We start from the raw sequence: 17,144 nt of genomic DNA on the forward strand, positions 1-17,144 counted from the left end.
TGAACAATTTGTCTATGATAGGTTTAAAAAATAAAGAAAACTTAAGAAAATGTAAAAAAAAATAATAAAATAAAACAAACAAACTAAAAAGTAGAATAACAGTTCCGGCTGCTCTTATAATAACATTTAAGAACATGGCAAAAAACTAATTTATGTAATTCACGCAAAAATGAAGTTATTGTAAAAAGTGACGTCCTATTTAAAAAGCAACAAAAGTTGTTCATTTGTAACATTTCTAACACATTGTGTTTTTGCTCACTTTTTTCTCTCCCAAAACCCTAATCCTTTACAGCTTCAAAAACATGTATTATGCAAATGAAAACTTTCCTTACTGAGGAGTTGGCAACACTGCCCTGAATTGGGACACACTGAACGTAACTCCAAGTCAACCAGACTTCTAAAATAAACCTGGAAGCAACACTCATTGTGAATCAATTTCACCTGCTGTTGTGCAAATGGAACAGATAACAGGAAGAAATGAGAGGCAATTAGCAATCTGAGCCCTATAAAGAAGTGTTTCTGCAGGTGGAGACCACAGACCTTTTCTTTGTTCTCATTCTTTCTGGCTGATGTTTTAGTCACTTTTGCATTTTGTCAGTTCTCTCACCGTAGAGGAAACATTCAGAAGAACATCCGCCGCCTCATCAGGAGCATGCCCAGGCGTTGGAGGGAGGTCATCCAGGCACGTGGAGGCCACACACACTACTGAGCCTCATTTTAACTTGTCTTGAGGAATTTCCACTGAAGCTGGATCAGCCTGTCATTTAACTGTCCCCTTTAATTTTGAGTTTGATTCCAAATCCAGACCTCCATGCGATAATAATTTTAATGTACATTGATTATTTTTATGTCACTTTGTTCACAACACATGCCACTATGTAATAAAAAAGATTTTTTTGCTGAAATATTTTATTAATTGAGATCTTAGATGTGTTATTTTAGTGTTCCCTTTATTTTTTGAGCAGTGTATTTCACTGAATAATAAACTTATTCAGAATCTTCATAAGATAAACTACTAGAACCCACATTACTGACCTACTTTAAAATCCAGAGAGGCTGTGGAGTAAACAGGCTGGTTGAGTGGACCTTGAACAGCACAGCATGATATAATGTAATCTGAGTTTGATGGTTTAGCTGGTCTGTCGGTTTAATTCCAGTTCAAGAGGAAAATGTAGTCAGAATAAACCATAGAGTTCTGCACATATTTATGTACCACAGAAAACCCGCTCGCTGTAGAAAAATGGAAATATACTGGTAAAATTTCTTTACTTTTTTAGTGAAGAACTTTTATCTACTTTATAAAATTAAAGGAAATAAAAGTCGCTAGACTCTATTTTAAATTAGAGTTTTTAGCTGTTTAGCTCCATTCACCTTCACTCATTGAGGACTCACTCGCGGGCTCCCTCTAGCGTTCAGCAGTTATTTTCTGATATACCGGGGGAGACAGGAAGTGGGCGGGCTCTCCATAACCCGGCTGTAGCTGAGCTTCCGGCTCAGTATCGACACTGTGGTTGTATTCGGAATGGCATACTACTATACTGCGTACTGCATACTGCACTAGTATGTACTGCATACTACACGCTGCCCAGTATGTAGTATTCGGTACTGTAACACTTTTGATTGTAGTACCCTACACGGTCCTGCTGTGACACACCAGTCAGTGCTCTGTAGTGCTCCGAATTCCTCAGAGTGAGTTGTAAACAGAAAGAACATGAAAAATGTCCTACCTTTTCATTATTAAAACTAATGAGATCTGCATACTGTCCAGAACAGCAATTGCTGCTTTTATTTTAGAGTTTAGCAGCTAACCCAATTCTAACAACCAATTAGCAGCAGCCCCCACAACCCAAGTATGTTCCAGTTATATTTAAATATGTTTTTCTATTTATTTTAGTAGATTACTATTTTCATCTATGTAAGTACCAACAAGAAGAAAACATTTAAACAAACTCTCATTCATATTTACACAATCTCAACACAAATCAAACAATTTTATTAATTTGTATTCAAATAATTCCCTTATTTAAAAGAAAAATATGTATTTAAACACAGGGAATTATTTATTAAATCAACAGAACGATTTATTAAACAAAGGTAATTATTTATTAAATAAAGAGAACGATTTATTAAAACTGAGGGATTTTTTTATTAAAGTAACAGAATAATTTATTAAAACTGAGGGAATCATTTATTAAAATAACAGAATAATTTATTAAAACTGAGGGAATAATTTACTGCATCAAGGAAAGTAATGGCTCACCGCTGTCGAGACCCTCCGCTGTCCCGGCCGCAGAAAGCGCTCGGTCGCGGCAGCGGAGGGTCCCGGCCGCGGAAAGCGCTCGGTCGCGGCAGCGGTGGGTCCCCGCCGCGGAGAACGCGCGGCCGCGGCAGCGGAGGGTCCCCACCCGCGGAGAACGCGCGGCAGCAGAGAGTCCCGGCGGCGGACAGCGCTCGGCCGCGGCAGCGGAGGGGGCTCGACAGCGGTGAGCCAATACTTTCCAAAATAATTCCCTTAATTTAAAAATATATTTATTTATAAAATTTAAAAATCTCTCGCACTCGCCTCCATCTTGTTTTTTTCTGAAGCGAGCTGGAGAAGCCAGTCGCAATGCATGTTGGGATGCAGTACACCGCGAAGATAGCTCTCCATGCACACTGCGGAATCGGAGCGGAGTAGTACACCATCCGGGTACCTGTAGTGCACTACAGATCCTCAGTTTGGTCACATACTGTGTACTGCATACTGGCTTTAGGCAGATTTAGTACGCGAGTAGTATGTAGTATGCCATTCCGAATACAGCCTGTGGCTGCGTCCAGAAACTTTTGTTACTCCTCCTCTCCTACCCCGGAAGAAGGTGGAGGAATCGAGGAAAGGAGAGGAGGAGGAGGAATGGAGGGAAGGAGCTGTAATTGGGGAAATGGGACAGATGATCCCTTTTAGATAGGATGTTGACTACCGATGAACTGAGCCAATCACAACGCTCACTTTTAGCACATGCCGGATACTGCCCAGCCAATCACAGCTTCTGAATAAAGCTCCACATACAAAAATAAAAACGAGAGATCAATAAACACAATTCCAAATTCTAGAGATCAAGCTTCAAAGTGCAGCCTGATTAGCCATTGATGAAGGTTGCATATGTAAATATTAAATTATTTTAATAGTAAAATATGATTTCATTGAATGTAATAAAACAAATAACAAATCTTAATAAATAATAAATATAATAATACATATTGCATACATGTTGAAGTGAAAAAATATTAGATGAAACAGCATCAATGGAACATTACTGTCACACAGCTAAATATTCAGATATTCCAATAAAATCCTGCTTACTCCCAGGCATTTTGGCCGCATCTCTGGCCAGTGAGATATATATATATATATATCATGTTACAAATATGGGAACATTAATAAAGTTTTACTGAGCATACAGCTTATCTAAACAAAAGCATATATTAGTGCTTTACTGGCTGTATAATTAGATAAGGAACCTAGTTAATTATTATGTTTATGACGTATATTTGGGCGTTTCCTGCTCCTCGCACTGCTTTTCGCGTGCTCTGTGGGCGTGGATGCAGTGATGTCATTGGAAAATCCTTAAAAGTCTTCCGGAGTAGGATACACTGATGTATCCTTCAATGGAAGCCTACTACAGGAGGATTTTAAGCGGCTTCTTTCGTCTCCTACGGTATTCGGACAGGCGGCAAGATGGCGTCACGAAATCAGTTTCCGGGTCACGGAGGAGAGGAGGAGGATCGGTAGGAAAAAGGAGACACTTTTGCTACTCCTCCTCTCCTACTCCTCCTTTCCTACTCCTCCTCTCCTACCCCGGAAGAAGGTGGAGGAATCGAGGAGAGGAGAGGAGGAGGAGGAATGGAGGGAAGGAGCTGTAATTGGGGAAATGGGACAGCTGATCCCTTTTAGATAGGATGTTGACTACCGTTGAACTGAGCCAATCACAACGCTCACTTTCAGCACGTTTCAGAACATTACTATCACACACAGCTAAAAATTCAGATATTCCAATAAAATCCTGTTTACTCCCAGCCGCATTTTTGGCCGCATCTCTGACCAGTGACTCTGGCAGCCCTGTCTGACCTCAGCCTTATGAGGGATTCAGTTTCCTCATCAGTCCCTAAGTTAAAATAAATAAGTAAATAAATGAATTAATTAAAATTATATATATATTATAAATAATATATGTTTTTATATGTATAACATGATACACATAGGGTCATAAATATAGTTTTACTGAGCATACGGTTTATCTAAACTATAAATTATATTACTGCTTTACTGGCTGTTTAATTAGATAAGGAACCTAGTTAATTAATATGTTTATGACGTATATTTGGGCGTTGCCTTCCCCATTTTCGCATGCTCTGTGGGCGTGGATGCAGTGTTGTCATTGGAAAATCCTTAAAAGTCTTCCGGAGTAGGATACACTGATGTAACCTCCGTTGGAAGCCTACTACAGGTGGATTTTAAGCGGCTTCTTTCGTCTCCTACGGTATTCGGACAGGCGGCAAGATGGCGTCACGAAATCAGTTTCCGGGTCACGGAGGAGAGGAGGAGGATCGGTAGGAAAAAGGAGACACTTTTGGGGTTTCTGGACGCAGCCTGTGGCTGTGACCGAAATGGCTCCCTACTCCCTCATTAGTGTTGCGCTATGTAGGGAGATACTAATAAGTTCACTAATCAGTGGTAAAACGGGAGTGAATTCGGACACTAACTCATCATTATCATGCGCCAGCACCGTTCGCATAAACACACACAGGTGAGAGAGGGCTGAGTCGTGTTTAAAACTCCATAAACACACTGAACTGAGCTCTGAATTAAAGTTAGTGAAGCTCTGAGCTGATCATGAAGTTATTTATCTGTTTGTTATTTTTACGCTGTTTAGAAGATGATCATCACATTACTGAACTACATGAAGAAAACCTTAAAAATAGCAGCGTACACCGGCTCGCTCTGTTGCCAGATTGGGTGGTTTCATGCCAAACGTAGAATTGGAGGAGCCGCTCGCTGCAGCCTGTAGGAAGGCGGACTTGGAATTGTGTCTGAAATTGTTTGGAGGAAACGCTGTGATTTGACAGGTGAACAAAACTACCAAGTGTAAAGAGTTGGGAAATTTAACTCATCGGTGTTATAGTTAGATATGCAGAGTCGGAGCTTTTAGTCCTGATGATGGAAATTTGAAGCTGTGTTTATGTTCGTTATTACATGTGAGTAAGTTATTTCTTTCTTTCATTGCTTGCAAGGTTGTTTTTATGTACTGTTTTTAAATTTTTGTTTCGTGTGTCCAATGATACAAGGAACAAAACACATAATACAAATATGCAGATAAACTCATTTAAATATATTTATTTGTAATCAGTGATATTTAAGATATTTATGGTATTTTAGTTAAGATCATGTTGGAATAAACCCTGTAATATTGTTAATATGACGAACATCAGCTGTTTGGGTGGTTTTGTCAGTAATTTTGTGGATTTGAAACACGTTTTACCCTGTAAATTGGTTTTATCTGAATCCCACTGTAACAATCTGGCAACTCTGGTGGCTCGCTGTCCGCTCCGTTTCTTCTGCTGTCTGTTGCTTAGTTGCGAGACCCGCAAAGCATTTTGGGACACATTCAGCTCGCTTAGTAAGCAGCGAAGTTTACTATAAATCATGATGCATTATGGGAGTTTTTAGTGCCCTCAAAATCACGTTCGAATCCCTCCTTATGATTCGGACACTCAAAGAAAAATGGCTGACATACTCAATAGTGCCCTAACTAGTAAATAGGGAGCCATTTCGGTCACAGCCAACGATTCGGTTTCTTGGTTCCTCGAGAACGGAGCTTGAGCTTCTGCACTGCTCGTCATTTAACTGAACACAACCTATACACTTTAGATTTTCACTAAACTCAACTTATAACATTGATTATGCTTGAAATTCATATTGACAAAAATCCATGTCTTCGTTTATTAAGTGATGACATTTCAGGCCCGTAGCCAGGGGGGATCGAAGGGTCCCCCCCCCACATTTTGTTCAGACTGTTTTACACCGATCCAGTAGGTGGCGGTAATTCCCCCATTTCTGTTCTTAGCTTGTGGAAAGAATAAGAATCAGGGGAAAGTTACTTGAGAAAATGGGTAAAAAAAAAAGAAGACAAGGAGCGAAAACGGAAGAAATCGGCGGTAACATTGTCCCAAAACATTGGTGACTTGTTCAAAAAAAGGCCCAAAATCGGTAAGCTGCTGAGTGCAGGGCTTCTATTTCTTTACATCTCCCCTGCATTAACAGTGCCGGGCTCGGCTTAGCCCAATAGTATATTGTACATGTAACACCGGATTATTACTGTTATTATTGCGATAACTCCAAAGTCTGGATTTTAGTTGATTTTTAAGAAATGTAGGTTAAGTGACAATAACATTCAGTCACTCACTCTGCAATGCTGATGATCAAGCTAGGGTGTATTTTACTCTCAACATGCCTGTTGCTCCTAAGGCCATATATAAAATACAGTATAGAGGTGTAAAAAGGGGGTTAACCTCTTAACACGCCCTGGCCCGCCGGCGGGCCAGAAAAATATCATATTTAATATCTGGCTGTGTTTATGAATACTTATGGGTTCAATATAGACACCCAATATGCCATTTTAAAGCTTTTCAGTTATCTAGCCTATTTAGCCGTATCTCCTTTCAGAAAATAAACATTTAGGGCGAAATATGCCTAGTTTATGAAAGTTATGAAATATTATTTTCATATTTGCGTTTTTCGTACGTCCATATTTGATCGAATGCGGACATGTTATACACCATTCGAACCGTCTGCCTCTCCGGATTACGGAACTCTGTTTAGAGTTTAAATCTGCTTGTGTTTCGCTTTGTGTTTGTGGACACTCGTGACACACACCCAACTCACTCCAGCGCTTCCCCCACACTCTTACCTTCAAAACGCAATCCAGTCACCAGTAATTCTCACATATATCCAAACAGTGCTTTAAATAATTTGAGGCAGAAAAAAATTATATCAACTTTAACGCGTTATTAAAAGCGGATTATTGGTCGCTCCACGAATCCACGCATATCTAATGAATCAGCAGACCCTCACAGACCAGACGGTATGCAAATGAGCTCTGTCAGCCAATCAGGCGCCGAGTTCAGCGAGCTGAAAGGGATAAGACAGAACACTTCAATTTATATTATTATTAATTCATGTTTAAGTTTTAATGACCATACCGATAGTGTACCTCATGAAGTAATTCTTATCTATTTATGTCAATAGTAGAGAGATAGACAATAAAGGACAGCAACATCAGAGACAGATAATGGAGAGCAGCAACAGAGACAATGGAACAAAGCAACAGACAACTGAGGTGAGCAACAGAGACAGACAGAGGAAGTTTGAGTAACACTTACATTTATATCAAATTTATGTTAACAGTGGGCAGCAACAACAGATTCACAACACACTTATAATGAATAAAATATGTCTAAATTAAAAGGTTTGAATTGTGCTCGTGTATTTAGGGGGCATTGGAGTAGAGAGCCAAATGAAGTCCACTTTTGGGGGAAAAAGATCCCCCCCATAACAATGCTGGCTACGGGCCTGCATTTTACATTTAACTAGTTCAAAAGAGACTAATCTTTGCTGGTTTAACAGAAGCTAAGAAGACTATAATATTTAATTGATTTAGTCCCAAAACAAGACTCTCAAAACAATGGCTATTATTCTATCATGGCATTGTGTTTCATGAACAGACAACTGGAATGATACATAAAGCTAAAGCAGCTACACGTATGGGTGCGATACCATTAAATCAATTCTTAAGGACTTGCTTTTATCTAATTAGCCAACATTAGACACTCACCTGGTACATCATTGGCTCTCTCTCTCTTTATTTGGTGTGACTGAGATGCTTTTTATCTGTATCTGCTTATGTTGTATTTTCCCTTTTTTGTACTGAATTGTTAATTTTATACTTTTGTTTGTTACAAAACAATAAAAAATGGATCACAAACATTGATTGATTATTTGATTGATTGATTGTTTGATTGTTTGATTGATTCATTCATTCATTCATTCATTTATTCTTTAACAATCCCTTCTCTATGTATTGGCTATATTGCAAATTAGGGCCACTCTCAATGTACTTCGAGTTTAAATAAAGGTTAATTGATTATAAATATATCCCCTCACTAATACATATTTTCTGAAAAGATCATAATAGAAAATGTATCAAAATGTATCACCAAATTTCCTTTATATTCTATTATTGCACTGATTAACCTCTGTCACCTTTTATTGATTCATATTATATTTTACACTATTAAATTAATTTGTTACATGTCTATATGAATTGCCCATGTAATGATAAAATAAAACTATTTGAATTATTGTCTTCGTCTGTGTTTAGTATAAAATTAAGAATCGAGGGTATAAATATATCAAGTGGTATATTTAGGATCAAAACATAAAGCTGAGAGATTTTTGCTGTAGTAAAGATTTATGTGTGAATGAGCTTCAGTGGAACAGGATGATCAGAAGAAAGTGTGGGGAATTAAACTGGCACTAGAGGGCAGCACGGAGACAGGAGTCTAAAGCTTCACAACAATCAACCATTTTCACACTCCCCCGGTTTATCAGAAAATCACTGCTGTCCTCAATTAATGGAGCTAAACAGCTTAAAACTCTCATTTAAAATAGAGTCTAACGACTTGTCTGGGATTAAAATTTTACAAAGTAGATAAGACGCTGGTCGGAGAGCTTAAAGCTTAGATTTTATAACTAAAGTTTAAAAGCTTTAAACATTATGGCTTCTGTTTGAAACATTTAATATTGTTCTGTAAGTAATTAAGTCAATTTATAGTATAAAAATGATCATTTATAAACACCTGCTGTCTGACCCGCCCTGCAGCTCATGAACATCAGCTAAACCTGATACTAAATGAGAAATAAACCTTCATCTCATGGCTGCATTTTAAATGTTTACATTTTTATTGATGATGTAAAAACAACCTTTATTATCATCGTTTAATAGACATCAGTTCATAGTTTATAACTGCACTACTGAACATTTTACACTTTTATCTGTAGATGATCATGTTCTAAATAATATCCATATCACATATTACTGTTCATTTAACACCAGATATTTATATATTTAATAAGTTTATTATTTATTGTATTCTTCTCTTTATGTGGTATTTTACTTGTCGAGAAACAAAGTACGAATTTTACTGTAGAGTGAAACTTATTTCTTTACTGTACAGTTGACAAACTCTCTGAACTTAGTGTTAAAATTCTGATATTGAATCTACATGTATTTAAAGGTTTTTAAGGGTTGGGGCTCTGAATCTTAATGAATGAACATTAATGCTTTTATGTGAAAGCTGCTAATATAAATAATAATAATAATAATAATAATAACAATAACAATAATAATAATAATAATGGTGTACATAAATACAGTGGTTTGCTGGTGGTGAGAGGGTGATCTGGTCTTGATCTGAACCAGCTATTAAACATACTTCTTTTTAATTGAGTTAAACTTCTGATAGGGTGCAGTTTAATCTCCTATATTAGCCAGATAATATACTGCTATGATCAAACGCTGTCCCTGCTGCTCCATGCTGTTTACATGCGCAGTGTGGGCAGCGTTCACTGCTCACAGCTGCACTACAGTCCCATTGAAAATACTGTGTGTAATATACTGTGCGCGCAGCTCTGACCAATCAGAAGAGACAATGTGCTTGCATGGTTTATTAGTGCGTTGTTTGGTGTGTTTAGGTTTATGCCAAACCAAACCAAACAGAGGGAGAAACGCTCCAAATAAACAAACTCATCAACTGATATGGACCATAGAAACCAACTACAGGTGATCTCAATTTGTTGTGCTTAATCGGATTACCTTCTGATTGACACCACTAATGAAAAGTAATTACAACCAAGTATGAAACAATAATTCATTCAATTCTTAATGATCATAATAAAAAGATGTGCCATATAATCAGTGAGAGAATCTGAGTTTGTACTCAAACTCAAAACTGATCAATATAAAAGATAAGATTTAATTTAATCTAATTTAATTGGAGTGTTATATAATGGTGTGAGAAGTGACGTGGCTCTAGAGCACAGCATGTTTAAAACATAAACCCTGCAAAAAGGAGAAACTCTCCTCTGCTTTATAATAGTTGCTGCATTTGTGTTCGTCGTTAGTAGGAGCAGAAAGCACTTTTTCGCAGGTGCTGCTTTTGTATTATTATTATTATTGTATTATTTTCAAATGTTTCCAAAAAACTGACAAATTCAACCGGCATAAATGTACATATTTATTAAAAACAAACAACAGCAAACAAGGTTTTCATAGACACAAGAAATCAAGTTTGATCAATAAAGATTAATAGAAAAAATATAAGCTTGTATGAAACAACCCAGCATATAAGGCCATTTGTCACGATCAATCATTAATAAAAATTAATTTAGCTAAATGGCATTAGCCCATTGTTACTGTAAAGACAGGGTTATGCTTGGGATTACACATACCGTGAGCGATTATTTACTGTGAACAATTCTGATGAATTTGTGCTGTAGTCTGTAAATATGTAAAAGTTTCCAGATTCCAAATTTTCATTTCTATTCATTTTTATTTGAACATTTCATCTATATGTTTGTATTGGTTTGGTTTCATGTGCTCAGGAGAGAGTTTAAAGCTGAGAGCACATCTTTACAGAGGTGCAGGACAGATGCTCCAGCTTTGGGCTTCTTCTTGGACTTCTTCTCATCTCTGGTTACAAGCTGGACGTGGGTGAGGAGCAGCTGAGGCACTTTTCCTCCGTTCCAGAGCTCATGAATGTACAGGGACAGCAGCTTCAGCACGGCTTCTACGCAAAACACACACATCATCAGTACTCTGCCGGATCACCATCAGTAAAATATGGGGTTCCTAAATAAAGATATTTGATTTACCTCTTATAGAAACTTCCACATTAGGCGTGTCCAAGTAACCCTCCATCTTACTGGTCTGAAGAACATTAGGGACTCCCTGTACCTCCAACAAGTGCAGCATAACTGTGGTCAACAGCTGCAGAGTGTCCAGGCTGGACTGCACCCTGCACTGGCAGGTTTGATGGTACAGTCTTAACAGGTCAACTTTCACAGCTTCGTCTGACACCAAAGACTGCGCGATGGTTTTATGGGATAAAATAACTCTGTGAAGCCACTCCACAGCTGCACAGATGCTGCTCTCTTCATAAGACCCCTCACACAACGTCTTAAGGGTCCATTTAATGAGGGTGTAGCCGGTTCTACCAACAAGACTGCTGGAATCAGAAACTTCACCATTACAGAGGCTAGGACTGGGTAGGACAGTCTGTGGCTCCCAGTGTGTGAGAATACTCATTAGGAGGGGTCTGCAGGCCTCCAGACCTCCATCTGCTGCCTTATCCAAATCCTGAAGATGTGACTGGGACAGTTTTGCAGAAGCTTTTCCCTGTACTCTCTCCTTCACAGATTCTAAAAAAAAAAATTTAATTAACACATTTTTTCCATTAATGAAAGCAAAAACTTGGTACATGACATTCATCTGGTGACAAAAATGAGAACGTTCGTGGGTTCTGCCAAGAATGACATTAAGGGTGTTTTTTAAACCTGTCCTGAATAAATAAGTCGAACCCAAGAACGATTCTGCACTCTTTTCAGAAGCTCATCATCATTACCTGTTATTTTTGTTTGTTTTCACACATAAAACCTTGATTGCACAATTCTATAGTGCGCTTTATTACAGTACTCCTACAGTACTACAGTAATCCTATCACAGTGCACTTTATTAGGATGCACTGATGCAAAGGGAAGTAAAGTTATAGGTGAAAGAATCACTTTAAAAAAATAAATCAATCTGTTCAAGTGTTTAATGTGATTGTTACTCTCCATTTAATTATTACATGTGTGGTTTTTAGCTTTTATGGGTAAAAACTGTCTGTCTGTCAACAGCAGACTATAAATTAAGAATATCTAGCCATTGAGATATATATATATATATATACACACACATACATACATACACAATAGTTCTGTGTGGGACACTGTTTTGGAGCACTGTAGCTCATAAGTTTTACATTGCTATTTAATAATGAATTATAGAAAATGTCATACTGCCACCTTTTAAATGCTTTTCAATGTATTAAATAATAGAAAAATAAAACAGTACATACCAAACAGTCCTTTAATGTTGTGTGTTTTAGCCAATGCCTGCAGAGCAGAAAGTAAAGGCTGGTCGTGGGTCAGTGTTGCCCAGCAGTGGAGCACGCTGAGTGATGAGGAGCAGGAGAGCGTGTGTGGGGGGACGGTCAGCCAGCCGGCGTCCGTATGAGCACCTAAAGACTTTTTATGATGCTTCAGCACAGACGCCAGTGTCTGCACAAACAACTGCACTGCAGTCGCTTCCACCCCATTCCTGTCAACAAACACAAAACACATTTACACAATTCCTCATTACAATTACCAACTGGTTCATGTTTCAGCTACATAAACCAGAGAACTGAACCCCAAAAATACTGACTTTCCTGTTCAGCATACCACCTTTGAGTTTTCAATATTGAATCAAGCTTGCTTTAAAAATACATATCTACTGCAGTCAGAGACATCTGGAAAACAAAGAACATATATTCAATGATCTTTCAGTGAAGATCCACTAGAGCATGTGAAGGACACTCCATGGTACCAACTGCATTCTATAGTATTATTTTTTTTTAACCATCATCCAGTAGAATAAAAGTGGTTGTAAATAGAGAAATGATATACATGATTCATGAAAATGTAATTAAAATTTCTTCAAAGTTAAACAACATAATAAATATTTTAGTAAAATGTTATGTTGATAATTAGAACCATAGCAACTCAACTTACAAATATGGACATTGATCCACGGTGCATAAAAGTTTGTGAACATATTAGATTTTTCTACATTTCTGCATAAATTTGTTCTAAAACTTAATCAAATCCCTACACGTTCCTAAAACCAGATATCAGACTTGCTTATTTATTAAAGGAGGGAAATGATCCGATAATACATATCTGCTAGTGGCAAAAGTATGTGGATGTTTTCTGTTCAGTTTCTGCTGTTCCTCTGCAGCAATAACTGCAGCCAAATTTTCCCCAGTTCTGGGGCCCAGCATGTTGTCACACTTTTCAGATTTTTAAAATTTGACTAATGTTTTTGTTCCATTTCACAATTATGTGATACTTTCCTTCTGGTCTCCAAGAAAATTGCTTCAGTTTGTGGCTGTAAGGTGACAAAATGTAAAACAGTTCAAGGGGTATGGATACTTTTGCAAGCCACTGTATTCCAGGAGCTGTGTGAGGTCACGTACATTGAATAATGTAAAGCTAATAGCGGATGTGATTTTCTTTACTCATAAAATGGCTCTGGCTGAGCACACTAACTGCATAATGACCCCTAAGACTTCTGAGTTTGAGACTCCTGTTGGTTCAACTAAAGCAACACAGCATACAGAACTAAAGATTCTTCAATACTTTTTAATAATGAGAAACCAGTACAGCCCCTCTCTCAGCTGTACATCCCTCCCCCAACCAGCAATCCCTCCCCCCTACCCGGCCACCCCACCCAAAACCTTTACATTTAGGTTTAGTGTTTACCTCAGGTGTCTGATGACTGAAAGAAGGGCACACAGGAAGTCGTTGATAACGGGGAAGGTGAAGCATTTGACTGAATCGTCTGCTGCCCTGTACTGCACTGCTGGGTCTTTCTGGCCCAGGTTAAAGAACCACAACGAATACAGCAGTGCAATCACAGCACTCACTAGCCTGCCATCTGGACATCTGCCAAAAACAAGTTTATTATAATTAATGAGACTGCATTTCTAATTCAAATTTAAAACAATCTGAATGATTTGTATTACTATATACACATTTATTTCAAATCCTTTTTTCCCCCCCAATTTACAAGGCAATGTCTCAACAGCAGGAGGGTGAAAACTAGCACATGCCTCCTCCGACACACGCAGCCTTGTGCTGATCAACACCACCCTAGGAGTCTGCCACCCAGAGAGAGCAAGGCCAATAATGCTCTATCAGGGCTCTGAACGGGATTTAAACCAGTCGATCTTCCAATCATAGTGGCAGCACCTTAGTCCGCTGAACCACTCAGAGTATATATTAAAACTTTTTATACATTCACAATGTCATTTATACCCACTCCTCCAGTTTCATTTTAACCTCCTCACTGTTAAAATACAGAATCCATACACTGCAATGTAGGTCATAAAAAAACATTAGGATGTTCACTTCCATGACATTTTATTGTCCACCCTGTGCAGATAAGTCTTACTGACCTGTTCCCTATGAGTTGTGTGATCCAGGTCAGGACTCCATGAGCCTGGGTTAGGCTGTGAGCTGCTTTAGGGATGTGTGCACTCTTTTTGAGAATATTCACAATCTGAATCTGCAACAAAACAACTGCTGTCAGGATTTTATTTCTAAAATAAAAATGATTCCAACTGTTCTGTGAAACAATCACATGTGAAGATGAATGTAAAACAGATCTGAACTGGAATGTGGTTTTCTCTGGTAAACAGATGTAGTGTACCTGGACAGACTGCTCACAAAGAGGGCTGCTGCAGAAACCAAGAAGCGCATGATAGACGTTCTGCTTTTCACACAAATCAAAAGAGAGCTTATCCATCACGCTCTCCTCCAGCACACTCAGCATCCACTGCCGCTCCAGTTTGTGCTGAAACAGTATATTATTACAGTTATTTTGCTTTTGTGTCGTATTTGTATTTTAAGACCCATTAGGTGAAAATGAATAGAGCGCTGAAGTCATGCGTCATTCTGTAGTTGGCATTATGCCCATAATTGGCAGTCGGAGTCTAAGCTCGATTTTCAGTGTAAAAACGCTTCCATCACTACAGGAAACTCCTGTGAGCTCGCTGGGATCACTGAACTTAACTGAATTTAAACTCTTAGTTTCTAATCATTATCAGAAAAACTGTGACTGTTTTAACTGAGTTTATTTTGTTCTGTTATTATTTTAATTTTTGTTTAATTTATTTGATTTTTATTTATTTATTTTTGATTATGTTTTTATTTTGATACGTATTTTATAATGTATAAATTCTTTACTTTTTATGTGTCAATTGGTTATGGTAATTTATTTCTATATTAAATGATTTATTTTTTATGTATCATTATTATTATTATTATTTCCATGTTATTTCTGATTTCTTATCTAAAATGTTTTCAATCCCTTTTAAACTGTAAATGCTCAAATAGTTGGTGAGATTAAAGCTGCTCAAGCTAACAGTGCTGTGCATCAGTCAGCTACACTGAAGAAACGTGGCCTATAGCGGTCAAATTATTTTGTGGGTTGTTCTCTTTCTTCTTTGAGGAAGACAGAAGCAGATTTAAAGTGGTTTCACCTACTCATTTTCATGTTGAGCTCTGTTACAGTGATGACATGCATTTACACTCAGCAGTTAAATGTGTCTCTGACTGCGTTTCTGACTGCTGTGTGGGATAACACACAGATTTGTATTTGTTTTATATGCTTTTTTATGCGGCTTATGCTGATATAATACTCAATACGCATAAAGTGACCAGGTATAATCTGGGTGTTTGATAAAAGATAAACACAATGACTGCACTGTAACTACATCACTTCACTGTTAAAAAAATCCAGCTCAAAAACAGCTTTTCACAGCAGCTGCTCAAATGATCAACCTGGTCACCCCTGTGAAAAAGTACCAAGCTGGTAAGAAAGCTTGTTGCGCAGTTTCTCTCTTAATCAGCAAAGCTTGTGTTTTTATTTGAGTTTAATGGTTTTAAAATGGTCATTACTAACTTGACCACAGTGGTTGAACAGACTAAACTTGTTACTTGACTTTACTAGTTAATCATGCTGGTTTCTGCATTTAATAATTTTTTTGAGAAAAAAAAAGCCAGTCTAAGGAAAGTTTTCACCGTGTATGTATATTTATCTTTAAGCGCACAATCTGTTCATTTTTCAAGTTTTTAGACCCAAATACAGACAACTTTAGAGATCTATGAACTATTTAGCATTTACCTCAAAGTCAAAGCTGTAAAAAAGTTTAAAGAAATCAGGAATTCTGCCAAGATCCATGTATTGTGTTCCCAAAAGAAACCGATTTATCACCAGGTACATGTGCTCCTCTGTAAACAGACAGTTTTAGAGAAGGTTAAGGAATCAGCCTAATCAAAACATCTCACTTAATTCATAACTGTACTGAATAACAGAGCCTTCACTCACCAGGCCTCAGCATCTGCTGAGCCACTTTCGCAATGTAAGTTGTGTGAACTAGTGACAGCCTGAAGTTCTGCTTCTGGATCCCATTCCTGACCGTATCCATCAGGTAGAGTATCTGAAGACATGAATCTGATCTTAGAACCAGCCACACACACACTAAAATATACTAACTGGATCTAAATGAATAACACCAGTCCAGATACCTGTTTCTTGCCTCTGAAGCGAGCTCCCTCCAGATGCTCGTAGAAGGAAGTCAGAACGTGGGAAGCGGCAGATCTCATCTTGAGGTCACGACTGCTTAAAGCCACTACAGTCACAGCCAGAGCATGACAGCTCACAAACTTCTGACAGTCTACTACAGACTCTGATTAGCAAGGAGAAAGAGAGAGAGAGAGAGAGGGAGAGAGAGAGAGAGAGAGAGAGAGAGGGAGAGAGAGAGAGAGAGAGGGAGAGAGAGAGGGAGAGAGAGAGGGAGGGAGATGGAGAGAGAGAGAGAGAGAGGGAGATGGAGAGAGAGAGAGAGGGAGAGGGAGAGAGAGGGAGAGAGAGAGGGAGATGGAGAGAGAGAGGGAGAGGGAGATGGAGAGAGAGAGAGAGGGAGAGGGAGAGAGAGGGAGAGAGAGAGGGAGGGAGAGAGGGAGGGAGAGAGAGAGGGAGGGAGAGGGAGATGGAGAGAGAGAGAGGGAGAGAGAGGGAGAGAGAGGGAGAGAGAGAGGGAGAGAGAGAGGGAGAGAGAGAGGGAGAGAGAGGGAGAGAGAGAGGGAGGGAGAGGGAGATGGAGAGAGAGAGAGAGAGAGAGAGAGGGAGGGAGAGGGAGAGGGAGAGAGAGAGGGAGGGAGAGGGAGATGGAGAGAGAGACGCGTT

General features: G+C 38.5%; 1 protein-coding gene across 1 annotated transcript in view; it reads right to left on the reverse strand.

Moving 5' to 3' along the window:
- Nucleotides 1–10,316: 10,316 nt before the first annotated feature.
- Nucleotides 10,317–17,144, reverse strand: part of urb1 (URB1 ribosome biogenesis homolog) — a 40,494-nt gene continuing 33,666 nt past the window's right edge. Inside the window, exons 32-40 of the mRNA XM_022664017.2 lie at nt 16,484–16,644; nt 16,284–16,395; nt 16,080–16,186; nt 14,604–14,747; nt 14,350–14,459; nt 13,655–13,837; nt 12,211–12,452; nt 10,967–11,512; nt 10,317–10,881 (exon numbers count right to left, since the gene is read on the reverse strand). Of these exons, the coding sequence (XP_022519738.2) occupies nt 10,685–10,881; nt 10,967–11,512; nt 12,211–12,452; nt 13,655–13,837; nt 14,350–14,459; nt 14,604–14,747; nt 16,080–16,186; nt 16,284–16,395; nt 16,484–16,644 (1,802 nt within the window). The 3' untranslated portion in view covers nt 10,317–10,684. The remainder of the gene's footprint in view (nt 10,882–10,966; nt 11,513–12,210; nt 12,453–13,654; nt 13,838–14,349; nt 14,460–14,603; nt 14,748–16,079; nt 16,187–16,283; nt 16,396–16,483; nt 16,645–17,144) is intronic.

Source organism: Astyanax mexicanus, chromosome 4 (assembly GCF_023375975.1).
Source record: "Astyanax mexicanus isolate ESR-SI-001 chromosome 4, AstMex3_surface, whole genome shotgun sequence".
NCBI lineage: Eukaryota > Metazoa > Chordata > Actinopteri > Characiformes > Acestrorhamphidae > Astyanax > Astyanax mexicanus.